The sequence below is a fragment of the Pteropus alecto genome, unplaced genomic scaffold (genome assembly GCF_000325575.1).
Source record: "Pteropus alecto unplaced genomic scaffold, ASM32557v1 scaffold7, whole genome shotgun sequence".
In the NCBI taxonomy this organism is placed as follows: domain Eukaryota; kingdom Metazoa; phylum Chordata; class Mammalia; order Chiroptera; family Pteropodidae; genus Pteropus; species Pteropus alecto.
Genome location: NW_006494614.1, coordinates 44,464,518 through 44,488,383, shown reverse-complemented (window position 1 = coordinate 44,488,383; position 23,866 = coordinate 44,464,518). Strand labels below are relative to the sequence as shown.

The following is a 23,866-nucleotide window of genomic DNA, read 5'->3' as shown; positions in this document are numbered from 1 at the left end:
CAGGTCAAGTTTGCAGACTGGTTCAGATTAAGGGAAGAGGATAGGTTCTGAAAGCTGCCCATCTTCTCCCTAAAGTTCCTTTACCCAGAAGAGTCAGGCTCCTTGAACCTGCCTTTCTTCTGATCCCCTTATTCCTCAGCCCTGGGCCAATAGCAAAAGCCAAATATCCTGGGGCCATAACTGGGTGGGGTGGGGGTGGGGGGTAGCTCAGGGCAGAGAAGGGCAGGATGAGCCAGGCTCTGAGCAGAGAGGGTGGAGCTTTGGTGCATGCTCTTGTTGGGGTCCCTGTGCATCCCTGGCCACTGCAGTGATCTGAGGATCTGAGCAACAAGGGCTTTGAGGTTTGGTTCCATGAGGTTGTGACACAACTTCATGTCCGCCTATAAGACCAAAAAAATGGTAAGTTTTGCATTCTGTTTTCTGTTCATGAGGTTGGCAAGACTAGGGTTACTCCCTCCATGTCAGAAAAGAAGGATTCCCTCTGTAAGGTGACCTAGCAGCTCAAGATCAGAGAGGAACAAGGGATGCGGGCCTGGGCTGGTGCCTAATACCTGCCTACCCAGGTGAGACTGAAGGAAGATCACAGAGTGAGCTCTCCCTTGTCAGGTCTGGCCAGGCAGGGGTGTGGCTGAATTGAGCTCTGAAGAAGGGGACCTGGGCTACTTGATTGTTGCTGGGAAGGACCATCCACCAATCTGCCCCTATTCCTTACTTCTCCAAGACCCCTGTGAGGGAGACAAGTAGGCCTTTGACACCCAAAATTAGAACCAGACCAACCTGCATGCAAATATTGGGTCTGCTATTAGCTGGTGACCTTGAGTAGATAGATCACTTGACTATCCTGAACTTCAGTTTTATTCATCTGTAAATAGGGATCACAGGCTCTACCGCACAGGGTTATGAAGAGAATTGAGACACTAGCCCCCTGAGACAGGAGCTTCAGTCACTTGGGGGAACTGACCCGTTTGTCCTCAGAAATCTGGCAGCCTTCTCAAAGGCAGCAGAATAGGCGCCCGCCTCTGCATTCCAGCAAAGGGCAGGGGAGTCAGGGTCCACAGCGGTCAGCATGGACATTGTTCTGAGCTGGGCTCCCTCCTGGACTTGGACGCTGGGTGGGTGCCGGGACCGGAGCAACTAGAAAGTTACATCCTGCCCTCCGATGTCTTACCTGTGGCCTGCCTCTAGGCAGATTCCTGTGTGTGTGTGTGTGTGTGTGTGTGAGAGAGAGAGAGAGAGAGAGAGAGAGAGAGAGAGAGAGAGAGAGAGAGAGAGAGAGAGAGAGAGAGAGAGAGAGAGAGAGAGAGAGAGAGAGACAGAGACAGAGACAGAGGTGGAGAAATAGAGACACAGAAATAGAGACAGGTAGAGAGAGACAGACCAGGGGATGAGAGTTGTGCGATGTATGAGCCTGTTACTCCACGTATTTGTACATAATACTGTATGTGACAGTCTGCCTATGTGTGAATCACTGTGTTTGAAACATCTCAGCATATATAATTGTATGTCTGACAGTGTATATGTGTTTTTGATCCCATGTGTGACACGACGACTATGGGAAGCTCTGCGTATGTGTGTGAAACATCTTAGTGTGTGACTGTCTGCTAGTATGTGCCCTTGTGTGGGTGAGAGCATGCTTGTGACAGAATATGTGGCTGTTTCTCTGTGCATATGTATGTGAGTTGAGTATATGTCAGTCAAGGGGTGTGTGTGCGTACGTGTGTTTGCGTGTGTGTTGGGGGGCAACGTCTGAGCATGTGAGTATGTACCTGACTCTGTGTGTTTGTGCATGTGAGAGAAACTCTGGGTTATGTGTCAGTATGTAAACCTGTGCTGGATGGTGTGGGTGATAATGTGTGGCAGTGTATCCATGTGAGGGTTGTTGTGCATGTGGGAATGTGTGTGCAGTTTTCCTTTCTCTGCCCTTCCATGCACATATCTGGAGCCCTTAAGAAAAAAAAAGAAAAGAAAAGAAAAAAAAGAACAGGGTCTAAGAGCCAGGAGTCCAACAGCCCCACCCCTCCAGGGCACAGGGGCCAGCAGTTTGGGCTCTGGCAGGTGGACAGAGCGGAAGTAGGCTCGGGGTCCTGGAATGAGGCTTCAGGGAAGAGAGTTTTGGAACCCTCTTTCGGGAGGCCTTCTCCCCTTTTTCCCACTTCAGTGGCCCGGGGAGTCAAGGTCTCTTTCCTTTTCCCCTTCAATCAAAAAGGTTCCCAGAAAAGGAAAGAATCGGAGGCACTTGTTCATAACGAGAAATAAAACCGTAGGAGGAATTTTTCAGGTTAGCAGCCAATCTTTGAGGAGAGAGTGCCTTCCCAGGTGTGGGAAAGCCCATTGCCTAGAGAACGACCACTCCATCTCCATCCCTCTCTGCTCTTCTTCCTCCGTACACTGCCCCCTTGCACAGGACTGGTCAATTCATAAAGATTTTCACCTACGTTATCTTGCTGGATCTGTGCGGTAACTCTTTGAGAAGAATGAAATGCTCATTTTACAGGTGAGGGAACTGAGGCCCCACATTAACGTGAAAAGCTGGGGTTTAAACTCAGAGGCCAGAGGCTTGGGTAATTTGTAACTGTTCGGTGCTTGCACACCACTTTCTCCTGGCATCCTCTTTCTCAACTCCTGCTTCTTCCTAAAACTCTGGAATCTGAGAGATACCCCCTCCTTATTTTAATCTCTCCCTATCTGCCTTCATCCCCTCCAGAGAGATCCTATGCAGCCTAGCAAGTCCCAGTTCTAAAAACTGCCAACCTGCCCTCACTGGCCCCATAGGCCCCTCCCACTGCTGCCCTGTTCTCCTGGCCGGCTCTCCTGCCCTTGTGAGGGGCAGGGGTATCTACCACTTGTCCTCCCTACCATCCAGCACCCCAAGCCCCACCTCACCTGGCTTGGAGCAGGGACTCATATCACAGGAGGATGAAAAAGGGCAGGGGCTGGTGGACAGGGCCTTGCCCCTCCTCACTGTTTCCTGCCTGTGAGCATGGATGGGGTCCTGAGCATCCCCACTTGGCTTTGCCACCACTACCTATGATGGCTGCTGGAAGATGTCACATATGAGGCAGATGATTGGTCCTTGGCATGAAAATATGTTCATCTCCTCCTTTTGGGAGTTTGTTGATCTTAGAATTGAGGGAGAGGTGGAGCCCAGACTCCCCTGGAAGCCTGGCTGCCTGGTCTACTTTGCCCTCTCCATAAATAGCAGAAATTGTGAGAACAGCTGTCATTGACTGTGCATTTTCTATGTCCCAGGGTTGTTCTAAGCATTAACTCAATCCTCGCAACAAGCCTGGGTGGGTAGGGACTGTTAACGGTTTCTACTTTGCACATGTGTAAACTGAGGCTGGAAGTTAAAACTCTTGTACAAGGTCACAAACTTAATTTATGGGGGATTAATTTATTAATTTATTAACTCAGGGTCAGGCCAGGTCAGAGCCCAAAGCCAGGGCTGTTTACCCTACACTGTGTGGCTGTGTTCACCTGAGCACCTGGGCCCTGCTTCACTGGGTGGCCCCCGGCCCTGTCCCAGACCAAGTAGTGCCAGGTCCTGCCCACTACTCTCTCCCTGGCCCAGAAAATCCTCCAGAATATCGATCCGAGGCTTTACTCCGTTCCAGGGAGCGTTGGTGTCCCCATCTCTACATCATTGTCCCTGCTTGGTCCCTCTGCTGAAATGCTCACCTTTCACCCTTGCTAGCCCTGTCTCCTCCACCCATCCCCACTTCACTCCCAGCTCACAGTCCCCAGAGTCCCCTAGGGCTCTCGAGTCTGCACTGAGCCCTGCTCCAACCACTCCTTGAACTCTTTCATCCACTGCCTTCTCTGTTATATCCCGCAGAGCGTTTGACCCCACCCCACCCACAAGTCTCGCAGGCCAGGGCTGTGTCCTTCATCTTTGTGTTACCATGTCCCTGTCCCCCCTTCACCACCCAGAGCCTGGGACAATATGTCTTCCATAAACACCAGACTGGGGAGTGGCCTGAGGTTGGGGTAGTTTGTGCTGGGTGTATGTGTGGGGGGGTGGGTGAGAAGTATTTGGAGACCCTGAGCTGGTACAGGAAGAAGATAGAGAACCCCTATTGTCAAGAAGCTCTCTATCTGAGGGGAGAAGACACAGCCTTGTTCTTATTTGTGTGTGTGTGTTCTCATAATAACTTTATTTTTTAATCGATTTTTAATTATAGTTGACATACAGTATTATATTAGTTTTAGGTATACACAACATAGTGATTCAACATTTGTATAACTTATGACGTAATCACCACGATAAGTCTAGTGACCATCTGTGACTGTACATGGTTATTACAATATTATTGACTGTAATCCCTGTTGCTGTATATTATATCCCCATGACTTATCCATATAACTGGAGCCCAGTCCGAGGGGGACACACGGTGCCATCTCAGGGAGCCCCAGTCTGAGGGGGAGACACAGCCTTTCCTCAGGGAGCCCCAGTCAGGGGACCCCATTCTAAAGATAGTTTCACATCTGAACAGGTGACAAGGCTGCCTCTGTCTCAAAGCTCCCTGGGGTGTTGGTGGCCAGACTGGCTTCATGGTGCTGACCTTGGCCTTTAACCCCACCCCCCACCCCCACCCTGAGATTGCTGGTTTCCACTCCCTGGCCCAGACACACCTTCTGCCCCAGTTCCCAGCAGTGACCTTGCTTCCTGCCTGCTTTCCTCCTAGAGAGAGAGATCAAGAGAAAATCTCCCTAGTCTCTCTGTTCTCCCATCACCAGCAGCTGCTGCATTCAGGGGCTGGGAGAAGAAGGAGAAGGGGTTTGGGTGGGGAGGGGGTTGGTCCACCAGGCTGGCCCTAGTGAAGACTCCTGACACCTCAGTTGTAGCTAAAATCATGCCACTGCCTTCGCCGTTGTCGAGTTTGATTCTACTTTCATTCATTCATTCATTCATTCATTCATTCATTCAACAAATACACTTGAACTTTGCCCTCAGAAGAACTCCATCATTCAGGTAGCCTCACCTGTGGCCTCAGCACATTTACTCCAAGAATGCGACTGGGGCTCAAGCAAGCTTGGTCCCCACCCTGGGGTTTCCTATCAGCCCCACACATGGGACCAACACATGACAACCTATATCTTTATTAAGCAGTGTCTTAGAAACCAAGACTCAGCTTAAACTGGGGTAGGATTACTCAGAAACCAGATCCACCAGTCAAGGGTACAAGCCTCCAAAAACAAGCTATTTTAATTTCAGCACATGTGTATATTTTTGTGATTTCAAAAAGTAAAATTTTGTTTTAAATTATGGATAGGCCCTACATTTTATCCAAGGGGCTCCCTGGTCATTTCAGCATCTATAGCCTATACATGAGGAATATTTATAGTTTAAACCTGTACAGGAAAAAAAATGCAAATGAAGAAAACACAGTCCCAAGACATATCTAAAGGAAGTCCACAAAAATGTTCAGAAGGGACCATTCTCTATTTGGGTCACTGTGCTAAAAAGCCAGTTCTGTTCCCTTATCTGAAAATTGAGGTTCATATTTACAGATGAGGGAACCCCTCCCATTGCAGGCTTGATCTCCATGTTCTAGAACTTTTCTGACCCCTTCTCTCCATGTCCTCAAGACTCCTCCCTCTCCAGCTGATAGAAGCTGAGCTGAATATTTGATTGTGGTGTTATGTTAGAAGGGGACACTTGGGGATTGTATTGCCCCCTCCAGTGGCATCATTGCCTTGTGCATGAGGGGTGTAATGGTGTTGAATTACCAGGCTCTGTGGCACTGAATCCCATAACACTGCACGCCCTCCAATACTCCATCACATTGACTGAGGGACTCTGGGGCCTAGCCTCAGCTCTGCTCCTTGAGGTGCTGTGTGACCTTGACTGAGTCTCTCTCCCATTATGGGCTTGCATTTTCCCTTCTAGAATGGTTGAAAGTGAGGATTTTACAGGGAGACTGCCGGGGCCCTGAGAAAGGAGCCAGTGGCCATTACAAAGCCTGAGACAGGAACTCTCTCCTAGGCCATGAATGACACATACACTCTGCCCTCCCTCTCACCCACTCACCCCACCCTCCAACGGCATCAAGTCAATTGACATTTGCTGGGCACCACTACACATCAGGCTGTGCACTGGTCCCCTGGGAGGGATAAAGGTGTAAAAACATCCCCCTGGAGCCCTCTGCAGTGGCGACTTGTTCTCTCCTCCTCTCAGAGACACCAATGCCTGGTGAAGTTTGGGGCTCTAAGGTCCCTTGGAGATTAAGAAACCAAGTGTGTGGGGGCAGGGGCGTAGAAGAGATATTGGCTGGACCCAAAGGGCCCCCATTTCTGCCCTTCCTCCCAGGGCGCCACTGTGTCCCTCTCCGAGACAGTACAGAAATGGCGAGAATATCGACACCAGTGCCAGCTCTTCCTGACTGAGGCTCCACCCCCAGCCACAGGTGAGTCCAGGTGGGGCCCTCACCCAACCAAGTCCCTGAAGGCTTTGAAGACCCTTGAGTTGTGGTTGGGCATCATTTGCCTCTCTACGATTCCACATCTGTCCTCTGCCTTGGGCTGTTGCCTTGTTGCTGTCTGTTCCCCCTTCCCCCAGCTAGAGCCCTCAGTAGCAGGGACCTGGCCTTTCCATTCTGTGTCCTCAGCACTTTGTGCCCTGTGACAGGGCTGGAGGCTCAACCAACATATTTATAGGAATAAATGTTATGGAGAATTTGTGGGGTGGTTTTTAAAGAACACAGGATTCTATACCTGAAACTAACATAAAGTAATAAATGATAGATAGATAGATAGATAGATAGATAGATAGATAGATAGATAGATAAATAGATGATAGATAGATAGCAAGCACAGGACTGAAGACAAGCCTGGATTCAAATCCTAACAGTGACTTTAGGAAGGTTATTTCAACCATATGAGCTACTATCTCCCCCTCATCCATGGTGTATAATTTAAGAATAGGCCTGTAATTTATTGAGCACTTATTTACTATGCTCAGATCTCTATGTAACATGCACTTTTTGTTACTATATAAAGCTCTGTAGGACCAGGATTACTCCCATTTCCAGATGAGGGAACAGACATTAAGCAACCTGCTTAAAGTCCCACTGTTGATAAGTGGCCAGGTCCGCTTGCTTGGCACTTGCTGGGTGGGGAAAGTACTTGGCACATAGCAAACGTTTAGCAACGGGTTAGCAAAGTGCTGGTTTCTGACCCACCAGCCAGCCTCCGTGGTGGGGAGGGAAAGGGATGTGCCACCACCAGGCCGGGACTTGTGACTGTTCCCCCTGCACCCAGGCCTGTTCTGCAACCGGACTTTTGATGACTATGCCTGCTGGCCAGATGGGCTGCCCGGCTCCTTCGTGAATGTCAGCTGCCCCTGGTACCTGCCCTGGGCCAATAGTGGTGAGTCCACTCCCCCACACACAGACTACCCTTTCCCAGATCCAGGAGGCTGGGGGTGAGGGAGGAGCACGCTGCTTCCTTTCCACCGAGACACAGCCCTCCCCACCCCAAAAGTTTGTTAGGCCCTATTATGGGTGGTCTGCCTGTCATTTGGGGAGGGGCGCAGTGGGGAGGTATCAAGTATAACCTGGGCTTGAGGCCTATGCTGGCAGGTGGGGTGGGGGGAAGTGTGGGGTCTGACTTCAGAGTGAAATGTGTGTTCCCTCATCTAGTAGTCAGGGAAGGAGGCTGGTGGGTATAGATTTTGGGTGTTCAGGGAGGGGCGTTACCCAGAAGTGTTATTGCTCTGAAGTTTGTGTATGTATGTATGTATATATGATGGGTATGTATGTATGTATATATGATGGGTGTTTATAAGTGCCCCCTACCTGGCCACCTCCTGACTCTTCAGGGATTCACTAGTCAGATGAACCCAGGTGGGAGTAGCTATCAGAGTGTTGGTGGGGCTGTCCCTCAGAGCCTCCCGGGCTCACTTCTGCCTACAGGGAACATCCTACACTGAGAAAGGTGTGACCAGGTAAGTGAGAAGGTCACTGGAGTACAGAGATCTACAGAGGCTGCAGGGGGAGCTCTGACTGGAGGAGCAATTAATGCGCCCCCACTCCTATCCATCTATCTCGGGTACCTGGAGTGCTAACAGGAGACAAGCACCCTGCCTCAAGGAGCCCAGTAAAGGGAGAAAAGACACTCTCTTAAAACAGGGTATTTATTTAATCTTTACAACTACCCCGTGGTTATGCTTCTGGTCCAGATGAGAAACCAAGAAAGTTTAAGCCCCAGAAAGTTTAAGCCACTTCCTCCAAATGACGTGGTGAATGGCAGAGCCAGGATTTGAACCCAGTCTCTGTTCTTAACCACTGTACATTGAAGGGACCTGAGACCCAGCAGAAACTGGCCCTGAAGCAAGTGTGCGAATGAGGTTGTACTGTGGGAAGCCAGCTGTCTTCCTGGAAGAGGAGGCCCCTGAATAGAATATCAGGGCACCTGGCAGAGCCTGGCGTGAGCTTCACCTCAGAACTCAGGACTGAGGTCAGGTGAAGCCCTGGCAGGAGTCCTAAAGAGACTTCCTTCTTCTCCGCCCTCCCAGGACACCCACCTCACCCTGAGGGGTGCAAGGAGAGCCTGGGCCTGGATACGGGGGCACCTGGCTAAGACACAGAGGGGCCCTTCACACAGCACTTCCGTGGCCTGTTGTAAGCATTTACATACTTACATTTATTTAATCCTCACAACAGCCCTATGAGGCCAGTACTCTGATTTTCCTCCCATTTTGCAGAGGTGGAAACCGAGGCACAGAGATGCTAAGTGACTGTTTCAAGCTCACACAGCTTGTGAGTAGCAGACCCAGGACTCAGTCAGGAGTCCGGTTTTGAGTCAGTATGTTTCACTGCTATACCAGGCTTCCTGGAGTGTGCATGCATGCATGTGTGTGTGTGCATATGTGTGTTCCTGGGCATGGAGACAGGTGAGTGGCCTGGGCCTCTGCTGGCTGGGCTTTCCCCGAGGGAGGGCAGTGAACGGCCTGCTCTCTCCCTATAGTTGGAAAAGTTGAGTCTTACAATCTGATGGTTCTGCTTACCAAGGTTTTGATTGGCTGTGTGAGCTTGAGCTAATTCCCAGACCTCTCTGTGCCTCAGATGGCTCACCTGGCACATGGGATAGAGTCAGGTGATGAGGGTATTGGGAGGATTGTAGGTTTTTGAAAACTGGTTGCTGTTAATTTTTTTCCACCCACCTTCCTTACCTGCCCCACCTCCCACAATATCTACACTTTCCCTGCCTCACAAAGGTTTGAGGCTGGCTGCTTGGCCAGCGTGGGCTGTGCCTCTAGACCCCCGGGAGCCAGGCACAGGACGGGGCCCATCACTCAGCACTAAGCTGCCCCCAACTCTGCCTACTGCTCTTGGCTCTATCCATCACCTTTAATTTTATTGGAGCAGCAAGTAGGTCCTGGTGGTGTCCATTTATGAGCGAACACAGTTTTATTGCTTTTTACACGAAGATAACGACCACTGCACAGGCCCCCTGCCAGCCTCTGCCCCGCTCCCACTCACCAGGCTAATTCGCTCCCTTTTTTGACACTCAGAATCACTGACTCTGCCTCCCTCCTTCTCTCCTTGAGTTAGGGATCCACAGAGACACCCACCACGGGCTCCCCTGGGCAGAAGCTGGCACCGTGAGCTTCCCTCACCCCCACCCAGGGCATGTGGGAGCAGGAAGGGGGCAGTTTTGGAGCTTTCTTGGGCTGATCAAGAGAGTAGCCTGCAGAGAAACTTCAGTGTGAGTTAGGAGTGGGCAGAAAGAAGCGGGGTGTCTTAGACAGGGGCCCAGCAGAAAACATACTCAGCTGGGAATCTGAAGAGAATTTGATGGAGAGGCCACTTACAGAGGCTGGGCAGGGCTAAGGAGCCAGTAAGGTATGTAAAGCACCAAGGACCATAGCTATGGGAAGCTTAGCATCCCTAGACTCGAGTAGGACAGAAACGGGGCTATGGGGCTCCCATGAGAGCTAGAGGTCATGGTGACAGAGAAGTCACCTAGCAGGGCTGTGGTCACAGGTGAAGCCACTGCCAGAACCTCAGAATTAAAGCAGGAAGGGAATAAGGGAGAGATACCCCAACCTCTCTCCTTCCGCCTTCCTACCTTCTGTCACTGCCTCCCATTGGTCAAACCCAGTAGTGGGCAGGCAGCCAAGTAATTCTGTCCACAGGGGTCAGCCTTCTGGGGTACAGAGCAGGGCAAGGGAATGAGTAACTAGAGAAAGATTTAAATTCAAACCAATTACCAGACACCGGGGTTAGGTCTGTGTCAAGAGCTAGGAATGCCAATGAGACCCCAGAGGTGTGTGAATGTGTATGTGTGGGGGAGAAGGGGCTGAAGAGGTCAGCTCAACGGCCCAGTAAGTGGTGCGGAGGGAGGTCAGAACTACCTCTTGTGCCTGGGGAGTGCCATCAGGAAGCTTCCAGAGAGAGGTGGCGCCAGGCCTGGAAGAATAGACAGGTGGAGAAGGGGGATGGAGGGCCTCGAGGGAGGGAGGACATAAAGTTCCACCTTGAAGGTGTGGCCAGGCCTCAGGCCTCTGTCCTGAGGGAAGCCAGGGAAGCCGGCTCTTGAATTCTGACCCCTCAAATTCCGAACCTGGGACTCCAGATTGCATGGAGAGGGCAGGAGCAGATGAGTCAAGGAAAGAAGGAGTTCAAAGGAGATGTTTGGTGTCAACAAGATTTTCTCTGTAAACCAGAAGGCTGGGCTGGCTTCAGAGACGCTACTGCCTGAGAGCCCACCAACACCCTCCACCAGCAGCTGATTTGATTGTTACAGATCATTCTGGTCTCATTAGCTATATCCCCTCCCAATCTCTACCTGTTTGTTAGCTTAGTTCTAATTTTATGAGAGTCATAAAATGCTTTTAAAATAGCCTATCACTCAACAATTCTTGGAAACTCTGACAGGTGCCTGCCTCCCTTGAGTAATGTTGAGTGTAGGAGCTTTCATGGCAGGCCAGGGTTGCCAAAGGGAGACCGAGGCCCAAGTTTGGCTTTGGAGGAGTTCTGGCTGAGGTAGTGTCCTGAGCCCCAGCTCTGCCCCAGCCCCAGTGAAGGAGTGCCCTTATGAGAAGCTGGGGTGGGGGCAGCATTAGGGCTTCCATTGTGACCATGTTTTAAAGGCCTACTATGCACCAGGCACTTCACATGTTTAATCTCCTAATCTTCACACCACAGACCTGGGAAGTCATTATGGTTCCCATTTTACAGATGAAGAAACTGAGACCTGAGGAGGCCTGCCCAAGGTTCCATAGCTGGTTGAAGGCAGAACCAGGATTTGAACTTGAGCCCGTGTAGTTCAGAGCCTGAGCTCCTTCTCCTAGGCCGTGATGTGATGCACTACCCCTCACCCTCACCCCAGGCTGATGCCTTCAGTTCCGGCCCTGGCTTTGACCCACATTCCGCCACTTTGGGGAGGGCCTGTGACTCCCCTCCCCGAATCTCAGCTTCCTGGTCTGTAAGATGGGGGCCCAGTAGTCCTTGCTGGCTGCTATTGTTGCCAGGGTGTGGGAGCTAATGGATTCATGAGCAGCTCTCCACAGCCCCGAGTGCCCGCATCCACGTGGAAGGGCGGCTGTTAGCTTGATTACAGACGCCGCTTCAGTTTCCGGGAGGGGAAGTGTTTAATTGGGGGTTTTATTTCCAGCACCAAGGTCTGACTTAATGAAATATCCCTGGGCCTCCTGGCATGCGGCCGGCTGCCTCTTCTTGTTGACAAGACTGGAGCTAAGCCCCTGGCTGATTTACCAGCAGCTTCTGGGCCAGATAAAGCTGGGCTGATAAGCAGGGTTATGCCTGGACCAACTCCACCTCCAGCCAAGATGGGTGTCTGGGGACCACAGCCCAGCCAAGAACCAGTCCTGGCTTTTAATATTTGTTGCTAATAAAGGATAATTGACAGACGCACTCATATAGACTCCCAGGGATGCAGCGATCCCTCGACACTCTGCCTGTAACACACGCACATCTGTGCAGATACCACCCCTGTCCCCGCAGCTGGCCCTGAGCAGAAGCCCCAGGAATGGTGCAGCCTGCTAGGGGTCTGCCCTGGCAAGAGGACCTGTTGGGAGGACAACCGAATGTTGGCCAGTCCAAGCCTACAGGAACAGCAGAGGAGAAATGGCACATGGCCATTGTTGACTGTTAGCGAGTTTGCCTGCTAGTGTTTTGGCCTTTGAAGGCAAAGAGCTGGGGTGGGTTGAAACCTGACTTTGCTGCTTCCTGACTGGATTATCTTGGGCAGGTTACTTGGCCTCATAGAGGCTCGATTTCTTCATCTGCTAAATGGGATTACCTGTGCCTGCCTTGTCAGGTGGTTGTGATGCTCAAAGGTGTCAGGCATACAGCAGGTGTTAAGAAGCAGATTCTGTGAGTGCATGTCCTGCAGAGGGATTGTGTAAGGGGGGCACGAAGGGTGAGAACCAGCAATTGTCAAGTGCCTGGCCCTGAGGCAGCTGTGGCAAGTAGGTATTATTAGGGTCACGGGCTGAGTCCTGGGTAAATGGGAAGTTTCATGGTTTGTGTCCTGTTGCTGTGTCCTCCCTTCCCCTGGCCCCTCTGCCGTCATCTTTTTTTTTGCCCCAAAACGGGCTGCCAGAGAAGGCTCCCACATACGTCTCACTCCTCATGGAGTCAACCCAGATCCCCATCACTGTTCTGGGGTTATCTCTCACTGAAGACCAGTTTGGCCACATATCAGAAGACTTGACCCCTGGTGAAAGATTCCAGGCATCCATGCAGCAGATAAGAGAGGCATTCTGGGGCCTGAGAGGAGCCCTCCAGTTGCTAAAACCAAACCACGTGCCTCCCCTTCTCTGCCTTTGTCCTTGCCTGATTTCGTCCATAAATGTATTAGTGGGGTGTTGGGACATGGCTCTTCCCACAGCCAGAAGTCCCTCCATTAGACACTCAGGTTTTTGTTTCTCTTCCAAGTGAAGTCTCTTTTAAAATGCAGGTCCTTCTAGAAGGAGTGATGCTGCAAGCTGACTTACCTCATTGTATTACCAGATACTTCTATCTCCTGAAGAGAGACCCACTTCTGGGTTTGTTTATGACAGGGAGCAAGAGAAAAGAGAAAAATGAGCAAGGAGGCTGCAATGGGTGGCTGGGGATTGGCATTAAGGAAAGACAAGGGCCTGACTGGCAGACCCTGCAGGTCCCTGACAGGTAAGAGGGCTGTCACCAGTCGCTGCAGTGAAGGTCTCCTGCTCATAAAAATACTGGGTGGGAGAAGGGTTTGTGAACTGTGAACTAGAGCTCCTGTCCCAGATGGCTGCCTCCCTCCTGGGCCCTAGTAGAGTAGGCCCTGGGGCTGACAATGCTTCCATCACACACACCTGTAATGAGCCTCTTCCCACTACAGGGTTCTTATTGCTACCTCTCCACCTGGAAACTTCTGCCCAGCCACCACCACTCCATTCTCCCTCCCTCCCACTGTACCTTCCTCCCACAGCTGGGGAAGCTGGTCTTTAAAATATTTTAATTTTTTAGAATTTTAAAACCTTTTAAAATTTATCCTGGCTCCAGCTTCCCTCCTTGATTCCCATATGCTATGCCCCACTACCCCCTGCCCCATTTTGTCCCCAGTTTCCTGGCCCTGAGGTCAGACTCGAATTCTCCTAGAGGAAGGTAGTAAGCTCCTTATCCCCTCTTGTGACATCACAGCAAACCTGGGGCCACTAGCCACCCACCTCCCTGGGCATGGGGGACTGATGTGAATGGGCACAGCTCTGTGAGGCCTGTGTTTAATCTTTTTCGGTTTGCATTTATGCTCTCCCTTTATGAGCACTTTTTTTTTCCTATGAGAGTCTTGATTTCCTAAAGCCAGGGTCGGTGCCTGCTCCCTCCTTCAGACTGGGAGCTCCCTGAGGTCAGGAGCTCGATCTCTCCCCACTCTCAAACTGGGACGTCTCCAAGGGCAGTGTCTCTCTCCAACTACTTGGAGCTATTTGAAAGGAGGAGTTGGGTCTTCCTTGCTTAGAATGGTGGGTCTCCAAGGGCTGTGTTTCTACAATTTACTATGTATTCAGGTGGTCCTTGAGAATAAGACTATCTCCTTCGGATTTAGGATTTCTTAAGGGCAAGGCTGTGTCTCCCCCTCAGACCGGGCTCCCTGAGACAGGGCTGTGTCTCTTCCTTCCTCTCAAGAGCTCCCTGCCTACTTTGTTCCCAGGGTCTGCTCTGCCTGAGGAGTGTTGGAGGGAGGTGGGCACTGAGTCCTGAGAATCAGAAGTCACTGCAGGTGGCTTTGGAGCTGTCAGAACTCCTGCTTGTCCACACCAGACCTTTCAATAGTGTGATTTGAAGCTGGAGGCAGAGCCATGGCAGTGGGCTAGAGTTCTCTCATCTCAAAGACCTGGCCTCATCAGATTGCATTGCAGTGTAGCCAAGAGGAAAGGCTGAGGGTGGGGCTGGGTGGCCCTCACCTTAGTGACTGCCTTTCCTTTCCTGGGCCAAATGAGCATTTGGCAGAGCAGAAAGGCCCAAGTGTACGTGCGTGTGTGTGTGTAGGGAGGGGGTTCTGTGTGTAAGAGGTGTTACTAACACTAAGAGATCAGGCCTGGGGGAACATGGTAACCCCCAGGATAGAGAGGAATAAGAAGCGTGTGACATTGGGCCAAAGCTCAGTTCCTGTGTCTCTCTGCCCCCAGTACTACAGGGTCATGTGTACCGATTCTGCACAGTGGACGGCCTGTGGCTATACAAAGACAACTCCAGCCTGCCCTGGAGGGACCTGACAGAGTGTGAGGAGTCCAAGCGAGGGGAGAGAGTGAGTTGAAGATGGCGGCTCTGAGCCAGTGAAGGGTAGCAGGGTCCCAGCTTCATTGGAGCAGAGCGTTGGGTGGCTAGTTGTGGTCAACTTGTCCATCCACCTGCCTCTGGGGGCTTTGCACATCATGTTTCTGGACAGAGATAGTGTGTGTTCACTTCTCTGGCCTTAGAACAGGGCCCTAGAAATCTGGGGACCATCTCTACAGGTTATTATTCTCTTTCTTAGTTCTGGAATCTCCAGTGGGGCCTGACTTGGGGCCCCACATCTGCCCCATCCCGTGGGAAAGAAGGATATGGGAGAGGAGAGTATGGGGTGCCCCATGTACGCTGTGTCCCTGTGTGCACACAGAGCTCCCCGGAGGACCAGCTCCTGTCCCTTTACATCATCTACACAGTGGGCTATGCGCTCTCCTTCTCTGCTCTGGTCATCGCCTCGGCCATTCTCCTCAGCTTCAGGTAAGGGGTCCTGGGACCCAGAGCAGGCTGCCTCATCCTAACTCCCCACTTTGTCCCCAGATAGAGAAGGGGGCACCAAACCAAATCCATAATGCAGCAGGCTTTTCTCAAGAGATCCCCAGAGAGCCCACACCCTAGCATATGAAGCTGAAAACACAGGATACGACACTGTGTACTTAGCCTAATCTCTACTGGGTAAACATATGCGTATAATACTGTAAAAAAAAAAAGGAAAAATAAATACCACACACACACAAAGCACACAACTCAAACCTTAACAGTGGATAGTAGGATTAAAGGAAAGCCTCTCCAGTGAGCATGTGTAACTCAAATAATCAGAAATTCAGTATGTTTTTAGAAAAGACCTTAGGGGTTTGGAGATTCTGCCCTTTGGAGCTTGTCAGCCCCTGAGGTAAAGGTCTTCCTAGGTGAGCCATTCCTTCAGGAGTACCAGGTGGCTTTGGAGCTACAGTTCTTCCCACTCTCTCTGAATTTGGTGGGGGTGAACCAGAGGGGCTGGCTTCAAGAGCAGCAGGGATTCGGAGGGCAGGGAGCTCAGGGCACCCATCATTCCTCCTGTCTCCCCATGGCACCTGGCACAGTCAGTGCTGGGCGCACAGTCAGTGCTCAATAAATGCATTCACACAGTATCCTCCCCTTTTATTATGAAGTATTTCAGAGATCCAGAAATACAGTGGCTGATACTATGATCACCTGTGTACACACCATTCAGCCTAAGAACCACACAGTTATGCTTCCCAGGGTAATGCTCACTCCCTGCCCCCCGGCCCCAAGGAAACCCCTAAAGGGGCTGCATATAATTCTCACCATCTCCCTATACTTTTACTGCATTTGTAAGTATCCGTAAAAATATATACCGTGCGTTTTGCTTACTTCTAATGGCATGTTGGACCTACATTCTTTTAGTTTTGTATTTGACCCAACAATATGTTTTTATGAGATTCACTCGCATTGATACAGGTAGTTCTGCTTCATTCATTTTAACTATTACTGTGTACTCCATTGTATATCACAGTTTATTTATAATTATCCTTTTAGTGGACATTTGAAGTTTTTGGATTTTTTTTTTTTCTTTTCTGAATTGTAAACTTTGCTACAATGAACATTCTTACCTATGACCCCTTGTGCATTTCTCCAGGGGCGAATACCTCCGGGTAGAATTGCCTCATAAGAATTGCCTCATCGGAATAACTCAAATACCTCGAATACCTCGTTCTTTTGCAAATTTATTGGGTGTCATTAAGTTGCTCTCCAAAGTGATAATACCACTTTGCCCTCTCACCAGTAATAATTGAGAGTTCCCTTCCCTTAACATTCTCACTCACCATTATTTAGTATTTTCCGACCTAATTGTTGCTAATCTGAAGTGTGTGAAATGTTTCATTATGATTTTAATCTGCATATCCCTGACTCCTAGAGAGATCAAGCATTTTTTTTTTATATTTAAATAAGAATTGCTTGTTCTTATCCTTTTCTTACTTTTTTATTGGCTTATTTGGCTTTTTCATTTTTATTTTAGACATTCATTTTATATTCTGGATACTAATCCAGGAAATATCTTCTCAGTCTGTGGTTTATTTTTTCACTCACTTAATGGTGTCTTTTACGCACAGAAGTCCTTAATTTTAATGTAATGAAATATATCAGTTCATCTGTTTTATTGATAAACATAATTTAATAAATGTTATCAAACGATAAAAATTAATTTTGTCAATTGATTTAAAAATTTATCAATTTTTTCAGAAACCAAATTTTATCATCTTGTTTGAGAAATCTTTCCTTATTCTAGGGTCATAAGTTTTGCTCATGCCTTAGGATTCTTCGATGCATCTGGAATTTATTTTTGTCTATGGTGAAAATAAAGATTTAATTCCATTTTCCCATGTATACATATAGTTAATTGTCTCAGGACCATTTACTGCTAGCCCATCCTTTCCCCTCAGTTTGCAGTACCTACTCTTCCAGGCAGCAAGGGCCATTTGTGCCTGGATTGGTTTCTTTCATCTGTACTCTTGTCTGTCGGGTCTATTTATCTGTCCCTTTTCCAATACTATGGTGCCTGAGCTACGCTGTATTCATTCAAAATCTTGGTTTTCTTATAGTAAGGGCCCATACTTTGTGGTTCTTTAGGAGTGTCTGGACTATTCTTGACCCTCAGCTCTTCTTTATAAGTTTTTAAATTTCATTTAAAGAAAACCAACTGTTTAAAAATTCCAACTGTTGGAATTCTTGTTATAGCTATGTTGAATTTATCAATTAATATGGGTAGAATTGACACCTTCAAGATAATGAGTCTTTCTATGAATGCGGTGTACTTTCCATGAATTTAAGTCATCTTTAATGATTTTAAGCAAGTTTTATTGTATTCTCTGTAGAGATCTTCTTGCCCATCTTATGTTAGACTTATTTCCAGGTAGCCAATTAAAATTATTGTAAATGAATTTTTTTAAAATTACTTTTTAATTGTTTATTGCTGATATATATATAAATGTACATACCAGCAACCTTACTGAACTCTCATGTTAGTTCTAGTAATTTATGTGTCAGCTGTCTTGGATTTTCTGTGAAGGTAATTTATCAACTACAAATAATAATTTTGTTTCTTTATTTTCAAATCTTATACATTTTTCCCTTGCCTTATTATAGTGGCTGGGATCTGTAGTACAATGTTCAAGAGATATGATGATAGATTCTTAAGGGTAGATGATTCATATTTTTTTTTTTCTAATTTTAAAGGAATGCTTCTAAAATTTCTCTATTAAGAATGATATTTGCTCCTAGTTTGGGTATATATACCCCTTATCAGGTTAGGAAATGTCCTTATATTTCCAGTTTGTTATGCGTTTTTATATGAAAGTATATTGAAATTGTATCTAATATTTTTGAGTTCTTACCCTGTGCTTTGTCCCAGTCTGCCTCCATTAGGCAGCCTGGAGGCATGTAAGGCATGGGCCCTGTCATAAAGAAGCAAAGCAAGGTACCCACTGGGGAAAGTGCTCCTCACACATAATGGCTACATTTGACTTGTAGAAAGGAAGTTGCCACAGAAAGAAGGACAGAATGTGTATGGGGTGTGGCAGTGGTGGTGACCACACAGCTAAAGGCTTCAGGGAGAGACAGGACTTGAATTAAACAAAAGAATTTTCAGGGTTATGGGGAAGAAGGCCATTCTCAGAGGAAGGAAGACAGGAGCACAGTCCCAGAGCTAGAAACATTCTTGTGGTACGTGTTAGCCTGAGAACTGAGGGTTGTGGAGCAGAATTGTTGGCCATCTTACCAGGGAAGGGCCCTGCTTTCTCCCACAGACACCTGCACTGCACCCGGAACTATATTCACCTAAACTTGTTTGCATCCTTCATCCTCCGAGCATTATCTGTCTTCATCAAGGACACAGCCCTCAAGTGGATGTACAGCACGGCTGCCCAGCAGCACCAGTGGGATGGGCTCCTCTCCTACCAGGTGTGTGGTGTGTCCAGTAATGGCCTGGAGAGGGATGGACAGTCGGTGAAGGCTGGCCTCCCCCACCCCACTCTGGCCTGGCACAAAGAAAGGCAAGAGCTGCCAGGACCTGGTCCTCGGAGCCCCCAGTCTGATGGGAGAGGCAGTCCACTCTGGGGAGCCCAGGAAGGAGACACAGTCCCTGCCCTTAGGGAGTTCTCAGTCTGACATGGGAGAATGGTCTTTGAAGATAGACTTGGGTTTGAATCCCAGCTATACCACTTACTAGCTATGTTTTTAAGCAGCTGAGCCTCAATTTTCTTACCTGAATAGGAGTAGTATTAGTTTCTTCCATACAGGATAGTGAAGATTCAATGAGCTAAAGCAGGTCAAGAGGTCAAGTTCTTAGCACTAGCCCTGGCCAGAAGGTGTTAGCACTCCTGTCCTGCATTCACTATGGCAGGCGAGCAGCTGGGGCAGGACAGGGAGGGGGGTCAGGAGGGACAGGAGCAGGAGCAGAATTGTTGTTCCCTCGAGACCCTTCCTCTGCCCCCAGGATTCTCTGGGCTGCCGCCTGGTGTTCCTGCTCATGCAGTACTGCGTGGCGGCCAATTACTACTGGCTCCTGGTGGAAGGCGTGTACCTGTACACACTGCTGGCCCTCTCAGTCTTCTCGGAGCAACGCGTCTTCAGGCTCTACCTGACCATAGGCTGGGGTAAGGCCCACGCCATTCATCTTACCACCCTCTTCCATCCCAACCTGTGGTATGGAGGCGGGGGGAAGCGGGCAGGAGACCCTGGCCCCTCTTCAAACTATTGCCTTCAGGCTACCCCCACGATGCCAACTTGGTACTCAACCAAGAGGCAGGGCCCACTAGATAACTCTCTCCAGAGCACAGGACTCAATGCCCTTGGGACTGTCGAGACACTGTAGGGGTTGTGGTTACCCTCTCCCTTTTGAATCACCCTCCTTCCTTAATGGAAGCAGAAGCCTCCACTCTATCTGGCCAAATACACCTCATACACCATTGGTGGTTATGGCACTGTACTCTAACACCCTGACTCCTAAGACCCTCTGGGAATGGAGCCCCACACCCAGTCAGACCGGGCAGCTCAGGCCCTGGGGAGATAGAGATTTTAGGCCTCAAGGTGGGGTGTCACTGGAGTGGGAGCTGAAGGCTATGGCTCTGTCACATGATGAAGATGAGGGTTCACAGAGCCTGGTAGGGCAGGATAGGTTAGCTGGAAGCCAGCTGAGGAAAGGGTAGACCACGGATGTGCCTGGAGCCCAGCTGGAAATGTTTTAGCCAAAAAAGTTTGCCGAGAACCATTGTGTCTTTTTTTGTGCTGGAACATTTCTGGTTGTGCTTCTGCCTCTCGCCACATGGATTTCTTTGAGAAAGCGGGGGGAGGGGGCAGTGGCTGCGACACCCACCAGTAGCAGCCCCCAACCCCCACCCCACTACCAGGAAAACAGATGCAACCGCACTTACTCTGGAGGGGCCCATGGACACCCACCTGGGATGGAGCCAAAGAGGGCCCTGCCCTCTGGCCCTCCCTAATCTGCCAGTGTCCATGTCCCACACACAGGACCTGCCCTCTACTTTGAGCTTGCCATTCATCCATTCACGCCTCTCATTCCTCCATTTGCCTGTCTTACGCTGCTCTGACCACTGCTTCCCCCTGACCTCCAGGGACTTCCCGCCTCATTCACAGCCACGCTTCTCCCTTGACTGACTTCTCCATCCAATACCGGCTCCTGCCCCAGGGCCTTTACAAGGCTCTCTGGGTCCAGCCCACCTCCTCAGGAAGCTGCCTCAGGTCGCCTGGCCCTCCTGGCTCTGTGCTGTCTCTGGCCCTTTCAGACTCCCTGACCCTGCCCTCCCACTTCATTACTTTTTGCTGGTGTTCCTCAGCCACCTGGCTCTGTATAGCCCCAGGGAGAAGACTACCTCTAAAGAGGCTTTGAAATGACCAATGTCTTGAGGGCCCAGAGGCCCAGAGAGGGCAGAACCTTATAAGCAGAGCAGGCACTGGAACCAGGTGACTCTCAGGCTCTGGGCCTTGCTGTCTGCCACACAAAGTTCTGTAGCCTAAGCTGTTTCTCTTTAGTTCCCTGAGGGACAGCTGAGCAAACCCAGGACTCTGTACAGATGGGCAGGTGGGCCTCTGCACTCAGCTCTCTGCTCCTACCCTTCCTCCTTCCCCAGGGCCCAGCCCGCCCCTGCTCAGCCTTCCTCTTCTCCCAAGGCCTCTTCATTCCACTAGAGCAAACAGGCAGCAGGCAGCTGGAGAGCCCTGCAGCTAACTAGGGGTGGGCTTGGGGTTAGGCCATTGAGGAGAGCTCTGGGAAGGAAGACTGTCGTCAGGGTGGGGGACCGTGTGTGTTCATTCTGGGAAATAGCATCAGCACCGGTAGTGCTTGTCACCATGGTGACCTGAGGGCAGAAACAATCAAAGGGATGTTGTGATGTGTGCAGAGGAGTGGGGGTGGTTGATGGATGGTTGGTGGGGACACACAGTGCCCTGAGGTCTGTGAGTGGGAAATGGGGGCAGGGCGCCAGTCCTTTCCCACCACCTCACTCCCCTGTTCAGGGCTTAGAGTCTGAGGGGGCATGAGGGCATGACCTGAGGGCCCCCCTCCCCAATCAGAGCATCCTTTTTTGAGGAATCGGGTGGGGAGATACAGAGAGAGACAGGAACGAAGACAGAAGGACAGAGAAGAAAGAGTCACGGAAAGCCATGAGCTCTGTTGTGATGCCAGGACATCTAGCCTAAGTTGGCATGCTTGGGAAACAATGTTTAGCTTCATGTGTGAGCAGAAAAATTAAAATGAGGACTCCAACACAGTTGGGAGAGTTCCCGAAAGGCATGTCAGCTGCTGCCGCAGTCCATTGGTGGCTGGGTACCCCCATAACTCCCCACAAGGAGGCTGCACAGAAGGGAGGCAAGAGATGGATGAGGGCCTCCTTAATTCTTGGAGCTAGTTCTGTATGTCTTAATTCGAGCTTTTTCCTCCAGCCTGTCAAGTTGATTTTCTAAAGGGGAGAAAGATGAAACCAGCAGGGAGTGTGTAATGTCTGCACATGGCAGAGCTGTGCCTGTGTTTTTAAAAAGGCTTTGTTAAGGAGGTGCTGATGAGTGAATGAAATTCACCGTATCTGGCTGGTAACATGAGTGAGCCCCTCAGTCCTGGATTGTGGTCTCTGAGAGAAAGGATAGCATGTGGCTGGGGATACCCAAGAAGGAGCTTTCTGTACATGCGGCTCAGGGAGTTGGCTTGGAGAACTTCCCTTCTCTCATTGAAATATTGACTCCCTCATCATTCATTCATTCATTCCATTCTCACTGAGCATCTTCTATGCAGCAGGCTCTGTACTATATACTGGGGCCTTTGGAGGGCATCTGTTGCCTGTCCAGTCTCATAAAGGTCTGTCATGGATGCTGAGAGGTCTGGTTTGTGTAAAAATAAATAGCCAAGGAGAGAGCTGTCTGGTGAAGAATGCTGGTCAGTTGTGAGCTTCTCTGCTTCCTCCATCCCTGTCTACACTATTAAGCACAGTAGCTCCAGGCATACGAGCTGCTCCTAGCTGCTGTTGAGTGGGCATCATGTGTTGAGGATCTAGATGATGGTGGCAGGAAAGGCTATAAAGTGGGTTCTGCCCTGGTAATGTGTTCCTGGGGGAGAGCCCCCTGAAGCCACACGTGCATACACACGCACTCGCTTCTACACACACACATCTGTGTCCACACATCTTAAAATGCACACTTTTACCTATCAGACACCCATACCTCCAACCTTGAGAGAGGCACCAATACAGACAGGCATGGAGAGAGTTGGTGCAGGGAGCCATTGAGGGTGGCTGGCATGGGCGTGGGATTGCAGCCTGTGTTCTAGTCCCACCTATACCCTCCTGAGCTCCTGATCCAACTCCATCTGTCATGTGAGGATGGACAATCCAATTTTAAGTTGGCAAGCATACTGAACTCTCAGGGTGAGCTGAGTACCTAGGCTCTGAAGTTGAATGAGGCTCTACCCTCAAGGATCCAGTAACCAGTTGTATTGGTTACCCCACAATTTAGCTACTTAAAACAATTATTATCTCTCAGTTTCTATGGTCAGGAATCTGGGTTCAACTTAACTGCAGCCCCCTGGCTCAGGGTCTCTAACAGAGATGCAGTCAAGCTGTCAACCAGGGTTGCTGTCATCTCAAGGCTTAATGGGGTTGGCAGAGCCACTTCCAAGCCCACTCACAAGGTGTCGGCAGGAAGTGCAGGACCATGCCGGCTGTTGGCTGAAGGCCTCCATTCCTTGTCACAGGGGCCCTAGTGTAGGCTATCTGAGTGTCCTCATGACATGGCAACAGGTGTCCCCAGAGAGAGTGATCAAATAGAGAGGGAGAGAGAGAGAGAGCCTAAGACAAGCCTTTTCTAACCTTTAAAGAAGGTTTTTTATAACCTAATCTTCGAAGTGACATGCCATCCCTTCAGCTGTGCATTATTGGTCACACAGACCAATCCTGATATGTAGACCACGCCAGCGTGTGAATACCAGGAGGTGAGGATCTTTGGGGGCCGACCTAGAGGCTGCTACCATCCTGGCCAAGTCCCAGCCAAGTAGAAAGTGCTGCTGTTATTGCAGTTGTTGTTATTGTGGGCCACTGTGCACAGTTAGTTGGGCCGCCAGCATCAAGGCTAGGCTCCTATCTCTCTACTCCAGGCTCTGCCTAGCCACTTGCAAGTGCATGCAGCCAGGGAATGGATGACCGATGGGGCTTCCGGTGCCTGAAAGAGTTGACTGAGATGGGCACGTGGATGGAGGCAGTGGGGGAAGGGCATCAGAGTTAGCCTGTTACCACCTCATCCAGCATGTCCTCCCTGCTCCATGGCCCTTTCGCTCTGCGGCTCGGCTATCTGTGGTCTGTGTCCTTGTGTCTCAACCAGAACCCTAGGGGCAAACCCAGACAGTGTGCCTGGCCCGTGGGAGGGGCATACCGGTGAGGACTCTAACACACCCACCATGTGGTAGGGAGCTCTCTCTAAGGAAGTGTCCGGGGAGTCAGAGGTGGTGGGGGTGGTTCTTGCTGCCTCCATTCTTCATGTACCCAGACCAGCCTAGTTTCATACGTGCTAAAAAGTGTGGTTTGGGGCCAGGCAAGGAGACACGCTGGAGGTAGAAGAGGCTTCTGGGTATGCATGGCGGTGGC

General features: G+C 50.0%; 1 protein-coding gene across 1 annotated transcript in view; it reads left to right on the top strand.

Moving 5' to 3' along the window:
* Positions 1-372: 372 nt before the first annotated feature.
* The window catches only part of GLP1R (glucagon like peptide 1 receptor), a 31,048-nt gene continuing 7,554 nt past the window's right edge, over positions 373-23,866 (top strand). Inside the window, exons 1-7 of the mRNA XM_025042870.1 lie at positions 373-399; positions 6,311-6,407; positions 7,261-7,368; positions 14,624-14,742; positions 15,094-15,200; positions 18,527-18,680; positions 19,216-19,375. Of these exons, the coding sequence (XP_024898638.1) occupies positions 373-399; positions 6,311-6,407; positions 7,261-7,368; positions 14,624-14,742; positions 15,094-15,200; positions 18,527-18,680; positions 19,216-19,375 (772 nt within the window). The remainder of the gene's footprint in view (positions 400-6,310; positions 6,408-7,260; positions 7,369-14,623; positions 14,743-15,093; positions 15,201-18,526; positions 18,681-19,215; positions 19,376-23,866) is intronic.